The 15,892-nt window shown below is 43.2% G+C and overlaps 1 protein-coding gene and 1 pseudogene across 1 annotated transcript; both read right to left on the reverse strand.

The window, feature by feature from the left end:
• Positions 1 to 530: 530 nt before the first annotated feature.
• On the reverse strand, positions 531 to 4,291 carry LOC119819896 (annotated as a pseudogene).
• Positions 4,292 to 7,432: 3,141 nt separating this feature from the next.
• On the reverse strand, positions 7,433 to 12,824 carry LOC119818582 (acyl-coenzyme A thioesterase 1-like). Its single transcript, XM_038336116.1, is given in 4 exon segments — positions 7,433 to 9,384; positions 10,453 to 10,655; positions 12,051 to 12,069; positions 12,071 to 12,824. Coding segments are annotated over 4 exon segments (1,410 nt in total). The 5' UTR covers positions 12,638 to 12,824; the 3' UTR covers positions 7,433 to 8,763.
• Positions 12,825 to 15,892: the final 3,068 nt, after the last annotated feature.

Here is a 15,892-nt window from a genome sequence, read left to right on the forward strand (position 1 = left end):
AAGCAGAAATCAGTTTTCTCAAATGGAGTGTCATTGTGTAAATTAGACTACACTCCAGGGCAGGTCCCATGCATTGGCTAACACAAATGAACCCCATGTTTTTTTGTTTGTTTCTTGTGACTGTGTGTGTGTGTGTGTGTGTGTGTGTGTGTGTGTATTTTGTTTAGTTTTGGCATATTTTCTCTTATTCATTTGTGTGCTTGTTTTGATTTTTAGTTTTTACAATTTTGATTTGAGAGAGAGGAAGAGAGAGAGAGAGAGAGACAGAGAGAGAGAGAGAGAGAGAGAGAGAGAGAGAGAGAGAGAAGAGAATTGGGTAGAGAGATTCTGGGAGGAGTTGCAGGAGGAGAAAACATGATCAATATATTATATATAAAAATTAAAAGTAAATGAATTGCTACTCTCTAAGGTAGAGAGGGATAGCTCAGTGGCTAGCCTACCATGGGTAAGCTCTGGGTTCAATCTTCATTGCCATAAGAAGGTAGGAACCTCTGTGACCTCAAACCAATGAGGACACAGTCCATAAAACCTTTTGGGGTGGGGAAACTCAAGACTTTATTAAAAGGAGATAAAAATTACATGCACATCCTAACAGGGGCAGCCATTCTCAGGAGGGATCAAAATCAGAAAACTAACTACTCACAGAAAATCACAGTTTTGCTCAGATTGTCCTTGCTTCAGAACCCAAATGTTTGTGGAAGAAAATCTAGAGTGGCTGCCATGCATCCACCTGGGCCATGGCATGAGCCCTGGGCTCCCCCTCAAAGAGGACAGGCATGTTAAAATTGGCATGTAAGGAAGCCTTGCACCAAGGGAAGTAAGGGGGTTCAATATAGTGCCCCGCTTCTGGGTAGCAGATGATCTGAGGCTCGCTCTTCCAGTTGCGGTCATCCTGACCCACAAGGAACAGGAAGGTGGTGTCAGACCTTTCCACAGGGATGATGCTCTTCTGGTCAGGGCCTTCTAGAGGAGAATTCAGGGCTTCCAAAATATCTTTAAGGCCATCTTTGGTCACTCTGATTCGATTCATGTTAATTCTCAAAGGGGGCAGGGTCTCATCCTTGTAGTGCAATGTTCCGGCAACATTGGCCATAGAGCCATTGATTATGACAGCGGCTGTGATGCCCTTCAGGAAAGAGGCCATGGAGAGGCAGAGGTCAGCTCCTTTGGAAATCCCCAGCAGGCCAATTCCCGGTCCCTTGACCTAAGAAAGAGACAGAGAAAAGAAAGGGAACGAGTGTATCTAGAGGGTAGGGCAGTTAGTGGGGCCAAACTGTGGATGGAAGGTGTCCCTGAGCCTGACTCTCACTCTGCACCATCTGGGTTTTGAAGGGTGATTAGGTCTCTTGAAATCCTTAGCGGTAAGATGAGGCTCAATGCTAAGTCCCACAGAGTAACTAGTCTTTCTCTGTCCCACCTGCCAGCTCCCAAATAACCACACAGAGATTTCTCATTCATTATAAGCCAGAGCCATGACAGCAAAGCCCTTCCTAGCCAACAGACTTGCTCGATACTCCCGAAGGCCACCTCCAACTCCAAAAACGTCTATGATCCCAGGAAAAGGTCCATTTCCTTAGGAAAGCAAAAGCAGAGCCAATAGTCCTCAAAAGAATTTGAGGATTTGTTTTCTAAAGTAAATGGGAGCAAGGAAGGGAAGTTATAGGAATCCAAACCTCCTCTCCTACTCTGAGAGAAGACCTCATTGGATATGACAACAGAGGGGCCCATAGCTTCTGAGTGACAGGAGAGGAAGAGGTAGCTTAGTATTTTCCAATATCCTTATCGGTTGTTTCTCACATCTATGACCTTCAAATACGTTCTCTTACTTAAATCACTCCAAATGTCTTTTTGATTCTTGTAATAAAAATATGATCATTTAATCTTTCAGCTATTATGATATGAATGTCCACTATTGTTATACCTGTAAAAAAATCTTTAAAGGAATTCTATATCTTATGCAATGTCTATAGATTCTGTCCCAAGGCTTGTGATTTTCTTTTAGAAAATTATTTTAAAAGGTTTCTTATTTTATGTGAAATAATGTTTTGCTTGCATGCTTATGTATAGTACTTGTGTGCCTGGTACGCAAGGATGCCAGAAGAGATAGTCAGAAAGCTATTACTGGAGTTACAGGTAGGTTTGAGCTGCTACATGGTTGCTGGGAATTGAATCGATAGCCCCTCCAAGAGCAACCCATGCTTTTAGCCACTGAGCCATCTCTCCAGCCCAAGGCTTGTAATTTTCAGGTAGGCATCTGTCTTAGTTATGGTTTCTACTGCTATGAGGAGACACTGTGGTCATGGGAACTCCTAAAAAGAAAACATTTAATTGGGTGGCTTGTTTACAATTTCAGAAGCTCAATCCATTATCATTATGATGGGGAGCATGGTGGCATGCAGGCAGCAAGCTGAGCTGAGCTGTGCTATCACATTATTTTTTCTTAAACAGGGGTTTTTTTTGTGTATCTTTGGCTGTCCTAGAACTCACTCTGTAGACAAAGCTGGCCACGAATTTACAGAGATCTGCCTGCCTCTGCCTCCCGAGTGTGGGGATTAAGCGCATGTGCCACCACTGCCCAACTGAGATATGCTACTATATCTTGCAGGCAACAGGAAGTGGACTGAGATACTAGGCAGTAATCTGAGCACTGGAAACTTCAAAACCCGACCCCACAGTGACACACTTCTTCCAATAAGACCAGACCCACTCCATTAAAGACACATCTCCTAATAGTGCCACTCCCTAAGTGAATATAGGGGCCAATTGTTGGGAGCAGTGAGACCCCAGATCCTGAATTTCTTGTAATCCCCTGATCTGAGTGCCTACAGCTGCTCTGAGCAGAGACCTTCAGGAGTTCCTGATGGCAGGAGAGTGGTTTCTGGTGGGTTTGGCTGAGGCGTGGCTATCTCTATATAATTTGCCCCTGAAAACAAAAAAGGGGGCATTCTAGGGGAATTCAAGGATGACCCATGTTGCTGTCTCTCTGTCTGTGTATATCTGTGTATTTTAACCTCCAGCCCCTTGCCCGAAGCTTGGTAACTGGGTAAAAAAGCATTGAACGCAGACACGGGGGCGCGGTGCGTGGCAATTGGAGGTCTCCACCGATTTTGAGGCAATTGGAGGTCCCAGCCGAGATATCAGGAACTAGGGAACGCTGAGAGGTCGCCCTCAGAAGGTGAGGGTGGATTGGGGTATATGTGTTAATCCTGACATCCTTTGCTCAGTTTGGCAGCAATTGGAACTCCAATGGAGAAAGAAGGGTAAACGAACAGGGTTGTCCCTGGCCGGAGGGGACGTATATATTGGGAAAAGATAGAATGTATATAGCTTTAAAAAAAGATAAATGTGTACAGACATATGATATGTTGATTGTGTTGTCTTTTGTATTCTGGACTGGAGAAAGACATTTGATTCTAGGAACTGCTAAGAAAGGTATCTTGACTTTAAAATATGGGCTTAAGAATTTGATGTTCTGGAAAGGAGGTTCTGTTTTTGTCTCCACAGATGATTAGAACGTGAGGATTTATTCGAGATTCATGTCTGTGTGTGTCTGTGTATTTTAACCTCCAGCCCCTTACCCAAAGCTCAGTAACTGGGTAAAAGCGCATTGAACGCAAACATGGGGGCGCGGTGTGCGGCAATTGGAGGTCTCCACCGAGATTTCGGCAGCCAATTACATTCAAACTACATCAGGTTATTAGAATAGGAAGGAAACACAAATGCCCATGAGGAAGTCAAGGAAAGTCAACATGGTAATCTCTTATCAAAGACCCTTTAGTGCTGATGGATTTATCCGTGTTACTGCATAAATATGTAGCCTTCTATTTTAAGGCTGTTTGCCAGAGCTGATTACATTCCTTCCATCATCTGCAGCAATATTGGGGCCATCAAAACGTGCCGCACTAGAATTTGTTGTCGAATATTATTTTAAGATGTGTTACATTTGTATGTAGTGACCATTTGTCTTAATTGTGCAAAGATGTATTGCATGCTCTTATATTATAGTAACTCTGTGAACACCTGATGCTCTAATAAAGAGCTGAGAGGTCTATAGTGAGGCAGGAGAAAGGATAGGCAGGGTTGACAGAGAGAATAAATAGGAGGACAAATCTGGGAAGAGGATCAAGGAGCAAGACCTAGGAGAGGAGGACTTTGAGGGACAGCCACATGGCCACCCACAGAGTTAGAGTGAAAGTAAAATATACAGAAGTAAGAAAAGGAGAAAGTCCAGAGACAAATGGTAGACAGGGAAGAAAGGGCCAGGAGCTGCACCTGGCTCTCCAATGTTCATAGCAGCCTGTTTGTCATAGCCAGAACCTGTAAACAACTGAAATGCCCCTCGACCGAAGAGTGGATAAAGAAAATGTGGTACATTTACACAATGGAGTACTAATACACAGCAGAAAAATATAATGACATCTTGAATTTTGCAGGAAAATGGATGGAGCTAGAAAACATTATTTTGAGTTAGGTAACCCAGACACAGAAAGACAATTATCACAGGTACTCACTCATAGGTGGTTTTTAAACATAAAGCAAAGAAAGCCAGCCTACAAACCACAATCCCAGAGAATTTAGACAACGAGGACACTAAGAGAGACCTACATAGATCTAATCTACATGGGAAGTAGAAAAAGACAAGATCTCCTGAGTAAATTGGAAGCATGGGGACCTTGGGGGAGGGGAGAGGCAGGGAGGGTAGCAAAGAAAAATGTAGAGCTAAATAAAAATCAATTTAAAAAAAGACCTGATTATCAGTGCACCCAATAAGAACGAATAAATGTAGACAAAACTACACCCATATTCTTAAATATTGTTTTTAAATGTTTGTTTACATTTTAAGGGGGATATGAATAATTTGCATTGTTATGGATCTTTGTTTATTGACATAAATTTAAGGTAAATTTTGTTATAGTGTTAATGTATATTTCTGCCCTTGATTAAGGTATTGTGTTTGTGTAGTACATTTAAAAATGGAATGTATAATTAAGAAATATAGGTTAATAAGTAGTCATCTATAATAGTCAAGACTGTAGTCATGTTAGTTAGGTTTTCTAGATAGAGATATATTTTAGTTAGTTGGGTATTCTTTAAATCTTTTAGAGACCTTTAATATATGGCATTTAAATGTTTTAAAAATTTAGGACTTTTCATGAGAGTGAGACACATCTGCTCCTGGCAGCACCAATCTACTTCAAGAGGAAGATGGGCATCGAAGAGGCTCCTTATGGAGTTTGTTAGATGAACTGGACATGCAGAATCTACAGAGAAATGACTGCTGAACTTGCCTAAAGGTGAGATGATACTTTACGGTTCCTGTGTCATAAAAGAGTCTGCAAGACATTCTTCAGGATATAGAAGAAAGTGACTGGCAAACTGCCAATAAAGGCAGACCTGTCTTTGAAATTTCCTGCTTCATGGAAAAGTCTGCTGGATAATTTGGGACAGCAGGCTAAAGATGGATGCCCCAACGGTACAGAGGAACTTTGGGTGACTGTCCGGGCAGTGAAATGTCTCTGTCAATTCTAGAGTTTTGGAAGTTGCTTACAATGCACTTCCTGTTTACTTAGGTAATATCATATACTTCTGGAGTGTTTGATAGGGTTGAAGAATTTATAGTTATAGTTTTCCTTCGTTAATATAAAAGATAAAGAATATATAAATATTGTAACTGAAATTCTTTCTTGATACTTGTTATATGTAATTTTACTATGTTAAATTCAAAACCTTCCTTTTTATTTAAATGGAAAAGAGTAGCTGATTTGTGAGTCTCCCCTGTGTGCTATGATTACCATTAATGAATAAAGAAAACTGCCTTGGCCTGTTGATAGGACAGAACTTAGGTAGGCAGTGAGAACTGGACTGAATGCTGGGAGAAAGAAAGGCGGAGTTAGAGGAGTTGCCATGGTGCCGCTGGAGATAGACATACTGAAACTTTCCTGATAGGCCACGACTTTGTGGTGATGCACAGATTAATGGAAATGGGTTAAATTAAGATATAAGAGTTAGTCAATAAGAAGCTAGAACTAATGGGCCAAGCGGTGATTTAATTAATACAGTTCTTTGTGGTTATTTTGGGGCTAAAGTCCCAAAGAAATCACACAGAGGTCTACATTAACCATAAACAGATTGGCCCATTAGTTCAGGCTTCCTATTAATCTTATAACATCTATTAGCCCATTATTCTTATCTGTGCTAGCCACATGGCTCAGTACTTTTTCAGTGAGACAGTCACATCCTGCTTCTTCTGTGGTGGGGTCAGGACTGCCAACCAAGCTGTCTTCTTCCCAGAATTCTCCTGTTCTCATTGACCCGCCTCTAGTTCCTGTCTGGTTGTCCCACCTCTGTTTCCTGTCTGGTTGTCCCGCCTATACTTCCTGCCTGGCTACTGAACATTCAGCATTTATTTAAAATATAATTGACAGAATATAGACAATTGTCCCATGCCATAGTATCTCGCTTGGCAGCTGCATGGGGGCTTCACAAAAGCAAGCAGCTGCAGCTAAGAGCAGTTAGCTATAGGGGTTCACACATGAACACCCTACATTAACTGCGACATACTGATCTTGGGTTTACAGAATAGGCTTGAGTAATTTTTCACGAGATTCTCCAATCAAGGAGATTAAATTCCAGTTAAACTTGAAATAGCCTCAGTGAGAAAACAAGATGGAGAAATTAGAGGAGGTAGACAGAGTGGCACGCGCCAACAATCCCAGCATTCCAGAGACTGAAATAAGAGAATCATGAGTTCAAAGGCTCAAGAATTGCTTATTATTTGGGAACTATTTGTATCTAGTGATATAATTTTTTCTTTTTTTTTTTCTTTTTTTTTTTTTGTTTTTCGAGACAGGGTTTCCCTGTAGTTTCTAGAGCCTGTCCTGGAACTAGCTCTTGTAGACTTCGAACTCAGAGATCCGCCAGCCTTTGCCTCCCGAGTGCTGGGATTAAAGGCGTGTGCCACCACCGCCTGGCTTTTTTTTCTTTTTTTTTTTTTTTTGGTGATATGATTTTTTGTAAACATGTTTATCACTGCTAAAACTACTTATGTAAATAAGCTATATAATTTATGAAATTTTGGAACAACAAACTCTAAAGTGTTCTGTGTATAAACAGGAACCTAACATAATTTGTTTCTCAAAAAACAAAATCCTCATTCATCCAAAAGACAGGAAAGAATTAAACTGAATTTCCTTTTAATAGTTAATAGCTAAGACAGTACTCTGTTGGGAGCTGTGTGGTCTGGGTTTGGATCAGCATATGAACGAGTGCTTGTTCAATGGGTTTCTTCAATGCAAGACCCTGGGACACCGCACAGTACGGCTGGGTCCCTGTGGACCACACATCCTTTTCTCTCTAATATTAGTGACTCTCTTGGCGGTTTATACTTTCACTATATCAGTCATGCATAAGACAGATGTGATCAGTCCTGGAAACCCCGTTTCTTTTCTCCAACATTTTCTCCTAAAATTCTGTGGGAACTGATGGTTCTCAGGTTCCTCATAGAGAGGCTTAGGCATGCAGGACCATTTATTAGGCCAAGGGAACAGTTAGAAAAAGACAATCTACTGGATGCAAGCACCTTATGGGAAAGCACCGTATTTCGGTAAATATACTTTGTTAAGCTTTGAATTATATTGTAGTTCTTGAAAATGTGTGCCTGTGTCCTTTGATGTGTACCTATTGCCTTTTAGCCTTGTAAGGACAAGATGTGTCTGCTCAATATTTGGCCAAACTAACAAAATCCTGATCATTGTTTCCTGGCTGAAAGTATTTTGATGGAAAATATGGAAAATTTATTTGGATTTTTTTCTGGAGGTGAATCATGGAGGGTGGGAAAACATGTTTGTTTTTGAAAAATAAATAAAGATAGCGTGAGCTTTCAGGGCCGGCCACTTGTGTGAAACTTGGTTGGACATTTCATTTCTTTGTGCTGACGCCCCTTCCCTGTCTCAGGACCTGACCAGGCTGAGGCTGGACCACAGCAGTACTAAGATCCTACAAGAAGAAACACACATCTGTTATCAGGTATTGATAAGGAACTGCTGGGGTCACTACAGATGCCAAATCTGCAGTGGCTAACATGTCTCATACAGAATAGTATCTACTTGTAGATTACTTAGAATGTGCACTACAGCATTGATGTTGTCTTAGGGATTGAGGAGTACTGTGCAGAGGTGACGACATGAAAGGTTCACATGGATGAATCTTCAGTCAGTGGGATCCACAAGATAGAGCCAACACAGACTAAGACCATTGTTTATGCTTTCAAACCATGTATTTTTTGTGGTGTGGAGTGTGCGTGTGTGTGTGTGTGTGTGTGTGTACAGGTCCTCAGGTCCTCAAGGAGATCAGAAGAAAGCTCTGGGTCTCTTGGAGCTGGAGTTACACTCAGCTGTGAGCTGCATGGTTCGGGCCCTGGGAACCAAACTTAGTACCTATGAGAGCAGTACGTACTGAGTCATCTTCCAGCCCCTGTTGATGCTTGTTTAAACAGTAGGTAGTCATTTATTTTTTGATCAGCCCTTTAGCAAATGATTACTGAGCTCCAGAAATGGTGACTCAGCCTTTCTCTCAGAGCTGCAGCTCCTGTCACCTGAGACTGAGCCACGGAGAGATCAGCTTTGCCACACCTTACATTTTCTGCACAATCACTCCCTTCCCAGACTGATAAAAAAAATGGGGGGAGAACCTCTACATTTATATAAAAGATAAACACACACACACAGTGGAGGCTATTCCCAGGAGAGACCTGCCTTACAGATGTTAAATAAAACTTAAATAAAAATCACAGTTTTGCTGGAATATCCTCTCTTCAGCATCCAAATGTTTGTGGAAGAAAGTCTGGAGTTGCTGCCAGACATTGACCTGGGCCATGGCATGAGGCTTAGGCTGCCCCCCATTGTTGATATTAGCACCCACAATGATATTCATGCCAGCCTTGTACAGGGGGAAATAAGGGAGCTCAATATAGTGCCCCGCTTCTGGGTAGCAGATGATCTGAGGCTTCTCCTTCCCATGGGCCTGTAAGCGTTTGGAAATCTCATTGGCATAGAACTCGCTCTTCCAGTTGCGGTCATCCTGACCCACAAGGAACAGGAAGGTGGTGTCAGACCTTTCCACAGGGATGATGCTCTTCGTCTCTACCAAAGGGCTTTGAAGTATTTCCACAACATCCAAGATGCCATCTTTGGTCATTTTGGCTCGATCTCTCAGAAGAGACAAAGGAGGGATAGTCTCATTCTTGTAGTTTATGGTGTTCCCAACAGCGGCCACAGAGCCATTGATGAAGACAGCAGCCTTGATGCCCTTTAGGAAGGAGGCCATAGCAAGGCCAAGTTCACCCCCTTTGGAAATCCCAAGAATCCCAATTCCTGGACCTTTTACCTGAGAAAGACACAGACAGAAAAGAAGGAGACTGAGCTCACACAACATTAGGACAGCAGGTGGGACCCACTCCTGGACATCATGTGGTCCTGAGCCTGACTGTGACTTTACCATTCTTATTTTGGTAGCTCGTGGGGTATCTGGGAAGCTCAGAGTCTACATGCTTCTCCAGTGAGAAATCTGAGGTCAAGCGTTGCTTGGGATTATTAAATAGCTGTTTTGCTCATTGCTGGTATTTTTTGTGTATAAAATCATATTCGGGTGTATAAACAAAACCGAGTCAACATATGGTGTTTTGGAAGCTTCTGGATCCCTATTAATTTCTCTCTGTATATATGTTCTGGCTCTTAAGTAGTGATGGGTACTGAAATGTCTACAACGTCACAATTGCTAGACCGATCTATACAATCAACAGCAGATAATGTTTGAGTCTTCAGAATGAGGCTTGTCCCCTTTATTTCGCTACAACCGTTCCCTGTCTGTTCTGCGACTTCACAGCCACGGACCTTCGCAGTTGCTTTCCCGTTTCCCTAGCTCTCCATTCCTGTCTCCACGCTGTCCATGTTCATGTGTAGACATGGCCTTGTCTCCTCTGCCTGTCTGCACTGTGTCTACACTCCCTAGTCATTGCCGACTGGATGGATATAAACTTATCAGCATATTCCAAGAGCTTCTCAAGTCCGAGTCATTTAATGCTCATAACAACCCTGGAGGCTGGACACAAAATCACAGACATAAGAAACCATGACATGGCTAAGGTAATAAACACTCGTGATTTGTCTTGACTACCTCAGTTTCAGTGGGAAATGGATATTGCTGGCGGTAACCCTCTCCCCTTGGCAATCTGAGATGATGGGTCACCCTATGAGAGATGGTACAAACTTCTTTGTATCAGTTTTTTCATGTCCCCTGAGATCATCCAGGTTAAATATACTTTGCTCTGTGGATTTGGATAAGACTAAATATTGCTTGTTATAAAGGTCCAAGCTACTGCATTACAAATTTATCTTTGACTCAAGGATGAATTTAGGTCCGCAAATTTAAAATTGAAATACCCTAACAGCAAACCTGAGGGTGACTGAGCAGGTAGTTCACAGCTTCCTCAAAGTACTCCAGGTGAAAGATATCCATGTCCTTGGGGAGGTCATCGTAGTTATAATAAGCCAGAGCCATGACAGCAAAACCCTTCCCAGCCAACAGACTTGCTCGATACTCCAGAAGGCCACCTCCAACTCCAAAAAGGTCTATGATCCCAGGAAAGGGTCCAGTTCCTTAGAAACAAAAACAAAAACAACCCTTCTTTGCAGATTTAGTTTCCAAATGTCTTGATATCTTTTTTATTTTAGTTTATTTTGTTTTTTCGAGACAGGGTTTGACTGTAGGTTTGGGGCCTCCCTCGAAGACCTGGCTTGCCTCTAACTCACAGAGATCCACCTGCTTCTACCTCCAGAGTACAGAGATTAAAGGCATGCTCCACCACTGCCTGGCCTAAGCTGTTTTCTTAGACGCCACAAACACACTCAATGATTTGAGCCACACAGTACCCTGAAGGTGGAACTGCCACAATCAAAGGGCATTCTGGCAGTTTTCCAAACTGGAGTTGAACTCAGTGGCTTGCGGTGGTTCACAGATACAGACATGGGTTCACCAAACAAGGTCAGAATCCAGTTTGACAGGCATGGTGGGCAATCTCAGGGGACTGTCAGACAATGGGGAGAATGAGGACAGCCTAACTTATGACAAGCTGTCAGAAGTATACACAAGGGAGAAGAGGGATTTTTCACAATGGTGGTGAACCTTGGAAGGAAGCATTCCATGGTCCTCAGGAAAATCTGAACTTTAAAACCAGAGTTTTGATTGAGAGGGAATCACAATTAGCCATGAGGCCGGTGATAATAACCCCCCACGAAAGAGACCTTTCATTATCGAAAGCTTTGAGTTCTTCAATATTTGCTTATATTACTTAAATATGTAAAGAAGTAAACACATTAAAGCATGTTAAAGATTTTATCTAAGGAACCACTTTCTCTATTTTCAACATCACTTCCAAGCCACTCGAACTTGCAAAACTAAGTTTTAATTGTTGTATACGAAGTGCCATGTCCTTATCCTCAGACCTGCCATTTCTGTCCACATTTCAAAGGGATGAGAAATGATTGACCAAATCCCCTAGAGCAGCTCTCTGTGAGTCGCCGAACTGAAGTCCCTCTCAAAACTGTGGCCTTTTCACTCTAGGAAAGAGTTACCTCAGCATCACCCAAGAAACAAAGCTCCATGGCCCTGCACATTCATGCTTTCCGGTTCCAGACTCGGAGTAGAACTCAAGTTTTGCACGTTAGAAAGTTCGCCAGTGCTTGCGCTGGCCAACCTTGTCTGAAAGACGGTTCCAGAGCAGCCAGTGCCAAACATGAACCAGTGCTCAACCACCCGCGGGTATTATTATCACAGAGATTTCCAGTTTATGGGTCTCTGCTTGACTGAAACCACTTGAGATGTTGCTCCTGAGGTGACCTTCAGTTCAGAACTCACCCCAGCCACAGAGCCAAGTCAGAAAGTATTTTCAGGGGCCACTGAATCTAAGGGCCCCCTTGAAGAGTGTGGAAAGAGGGCACCCAGACAATGCACCTCTGAAGCATCCCTGGCTCTTGGAGGGAGGGTTTGCTCACCTGGAGGCAGGAAGAGCGTGGGCGCGCACACGGCCCTCGCGCACGGGCACGCGCAGCACCCCGGGAGCCATGAAGTGACGCTCGTGCACCGCCCGCGCCAGCAGCCGCCCGCCGTCGGGCTCGTGGCCGTCCAGCACCTCCAGCTCCACCACGAAGGGCGTCTGCACGTCTCGCTTGATCAGGCGCCAGAAAGGCCGATCGGGCTCCATGGCCCAGAACAGCCCCATGGGCTCGAGCCCCGCGAAGCTGCCGCCCAGCGCGGGCGCGCGCGCCAAGTCCAGCTCTCCGTGGGGGTCGGCGCGGTAGCGCGCCTGTGAGCGGAAGAGCGCGCCTTTCTCGTCGCGCAGGGCGGCGCGCAGCGTGACGGGCTGCTCGGGGGCCAGGTCGCGCAGGGAGATGCTCAGCGGCTCGTCCCAGCAGCTGCGACCCGCGGGCTCCAGGCTCAGTGTCGCGTTTTTCCGCTCAGGGGCCCAAGTGCTCCAGCCACCGGGACCAAATGGCAGGGGCCCTAACAGCTGCGCCCTGCTCTTGCAGCCCCATTGACACAACCTGCTTGTTCGTAGGACAGCGAGAAGCGAGGCCACCATTTTTCCTTTTTCACTTCAGCCCTCAGTTTCTTGGGGTGCGTTTTATCCTCTAGTGGCCTGCTCCCCGCCCGCAGTGTAAGTGTCCCCTGGGCTGAGCTGTGGGGCTCGCGTTGTTGGAGAGCTCAGAGCCTGCAAAGCAACAAAGTAGAGACAGACTTTGACTAAGGCGTCTGAGCTTATGACTTCGTTATATCTGGAACCCCCTCCCTAGTTCTGTTTTTCAGGTGCTCTTTGCCCCATGAAGCGTGGGCTGCACTGAGGCTCGCTCTTCAGAGTCCTCTCACCCAAATACACCTCCAGTCGCCAAATTCCTAAGGTTGCAGACTGCAGAGTGTAAGATTGCAATTGAGTTTCATCAGGTTGTGGAGTAATGGACACTTGTTATTAATCTTAGGACTGTTCTTTCAAAAATGTACACCATGCTGTTTGCACGTGCTTAGCCTACATGTAAGTCCCATGTCCAACGGACTTTATGCCTCATGACCCTTTACCTGGATTCCATACATGTGTAAAATTAGCCGAATGACGTCATGGTTAGTCCTTTCTACACTGTGCTCATGTTGGCCCTTGAAGCAAACATTGCCTACTCATCTGGTCTTTACACGCTCCCCAACTGTTGCATAAGCTAGCATTTCCAATCAAAGATGGACCTTCTTTCTTCCAAGGTCTTGAACCTTAATCACAACGATAATTGCCCATCTTTGTTATTAGAGAAAACTGAAAGTGTCTAAGACGTACTTGTCCCTGCTCCCAAGAAGATGGCTGGGTTAGTTTTTGTCCACTTGACCAAACTAGAAACAACTTGGAGCAGAGAAGGATGCTCAATCGTGCTACAACATCACGTGCTCCACTATGGTCATGGCAGCTTTGTTTGTTATAGCCAGAACCTGGAAACAACCGAAATGCCCCTCGATCAAAGAGTGGATAAAGAAAATGTGGTACATTTACAGAATGGAGTACTACTACACAGCAGAAAAAAATAACGACATCTTGAATTTTGCAGGAAAATGGGTGGAGCTAGAAAACATTATTTTGAGTGAGGTAACCCAGACACCGAAAGACAGTTATCACAGGTACTCACTCATAGGTGGTTTTTAAACATAAAGCAAAGAAAGCCAGTCTACAAACCATAATCCCAGAGAATTTAGACAACAATGTGGACACTAAGAGAGACCTACATAGATCTAATCTACATGGGAAGTAGAAAAAGACAAGATCTCCTGAGTAAATTGGGAGCATGGGTTCCTTCGCGGAAGGTTGACCAGGGGAGGGGAGAAGCAGAGATGGGTGCAGAGAAAAATGTAGAGCTCAATAAAAATCAATTAAAAATGACCTGATTAACAGTGCACCCAATCAGCAGGAAGCAGTATAGACAAAACTACGCCCATAATCCCAAATACTGTTTTCAAATGTTTGTTTACATTTTAAGGGGGATATGATATAGATATGAATAATTTGCTTTGGTATGGATCTTGGTTTATTGATACAAATTTAAGGTAAATTTTGTTATACTGTAAATGTATATTTCTCCCCTTGATTAAGGTATTGTGAAGACTCTAAAAGCATTTGTAAGCCCCCTCAACCCTAAGACATTTTCCTAAAACCTTACATTCACTTTCTCTTGGAAACAGGACAGTCGCCCACACACACACATGCTGGACTGCTCATCCTCCCGTGTGCTTGTGAATAATCTTCAACCATAACTCCATTCTGGGAATGAGGCAAAGACAACCCACAGATGTTCTCTCAGTTCCTGATGTATTGATTTAGTCACTGAAACAAGGTCAGGATGGCCCATAGATGCTCCCCTTATCTCACCTGACCAGGCAGCAATTCTCCTGCCCTGGAATAGACCAATCATTGCTAGTAACCCTTTGAATAAGGCAATCAAATAAGTTAGAAAACAACCTTCAGGTCTCTCCCCTTTGTATCTGTGGCTTTTCACTTTCTTAAAAGATGGACTGTAACAGCTATTGGATGTCCTTCATATCCCGAACCTGAAGGGCCCTGTCATGCCCCACATGGTGAAGATCAACTGAAGCCTCTCACCCCACTACAGCGACAACGGTGGTGTTGCTAAGTGATGAGGTTGAGTTAAAATGGCCCTTTTTGACTCTTTATAATGTTTATGGCTATTTAAAAACATGATAATTCTCATTTATTGTTGATACAAAAGAGTACATTTGGGGTTGTTTTCAGAGTCTGTCTATGACAATTCAAGGTAGCTGTATCAGTTTGCATTTTTACCAACAATGGAGGATTTTTATCCCACATTCTCTTAAGCATAAATTGTCAAACAATATTTTTTTTTTAAGACAGGGTTTCCCTGTAGTTTCTAGAGCCTGTCCTGGAACTAGCTCTTGTAGACCAGGCTGGTCTCGAACTCACAGATATCCGCCTGCCTCTGCCTCCCGAGTGCTGGGATTAAAGGCGTGCGCCACCACCGCCCGGCAAACAATATTTTTAATCTTGGTCATTTTTACAGGGATAAGATAAAATCTCAGAGTTATTTGATTTGTATTTTCCTGATAATTAAGGATGTTATATTTAAGCAAATTTTAAATATCTTTCCGTCATTTTAAGTTCATCTGTTGAGAGTTTACAGTTCAGGTATGTAACATAATTTTATTGGATTATTTGTTCTTATGAGGACTAAGTTTCTAAGTTCCTTATATGTTTTTATGTTCTGTTGATTATATCCTTTGCTATACAAAAAGCTTCTCAGTTCTGGAGATCTCATTTATTGATTGTTTCTCTCAATGTCTATGCCACTGAGGCTGTGTTTAAAAATGTATTTGAAGCTTTTTTCTTCTATGAGGTTCAATATTGTTGGTTTTATGTTAAGGACTTTAATTTGTTTGGATTTCAGTTGTGTGCAAAGAGATAAACATGGATCTATTTTCATTCTTCTATATGATGATGTCTAATAAATTCTTAAAGGAAGAAACTGACAGTCAAAATGCCAGGCTCATGGCAAATCTCAGGGGGGCTGCAAAGCACCCCACTAATTCGGCCAAGGTAAAAGAGGTTCTCCAGGGGCCAGTTAAAATCTGTGTTCCTTAAATGTTTAATGGAGGTTTATAGGCCATTTTACCCAACCTCTGAAGGTCAGCAGGCAGCGGTAGCCATGGCCTTCATAGGACTGTGAACATCAGATATAAGGAAAAAGTTACAGCAGGTAGATCGGTTGCAAGATGATAGCTTGTAGAATTTGGGGAAACAAAGAAACTGTTTAAACGAGAGACAGAGAAAGTG

Source organism: Arvicola amphibius, chromosome 7 (genome assembly GCF_903992535.2).
Source record: "Arvicola amphibius chromosome 7, mArvAmp1.2, whole genome shotgun sequence".
NCBI classification, from domain to species: Eukaryota; Metazoa; Chordata; class Mammalia; order Rodentia; family Cricetidae; genus Arvicola; species Arvicola amphibius.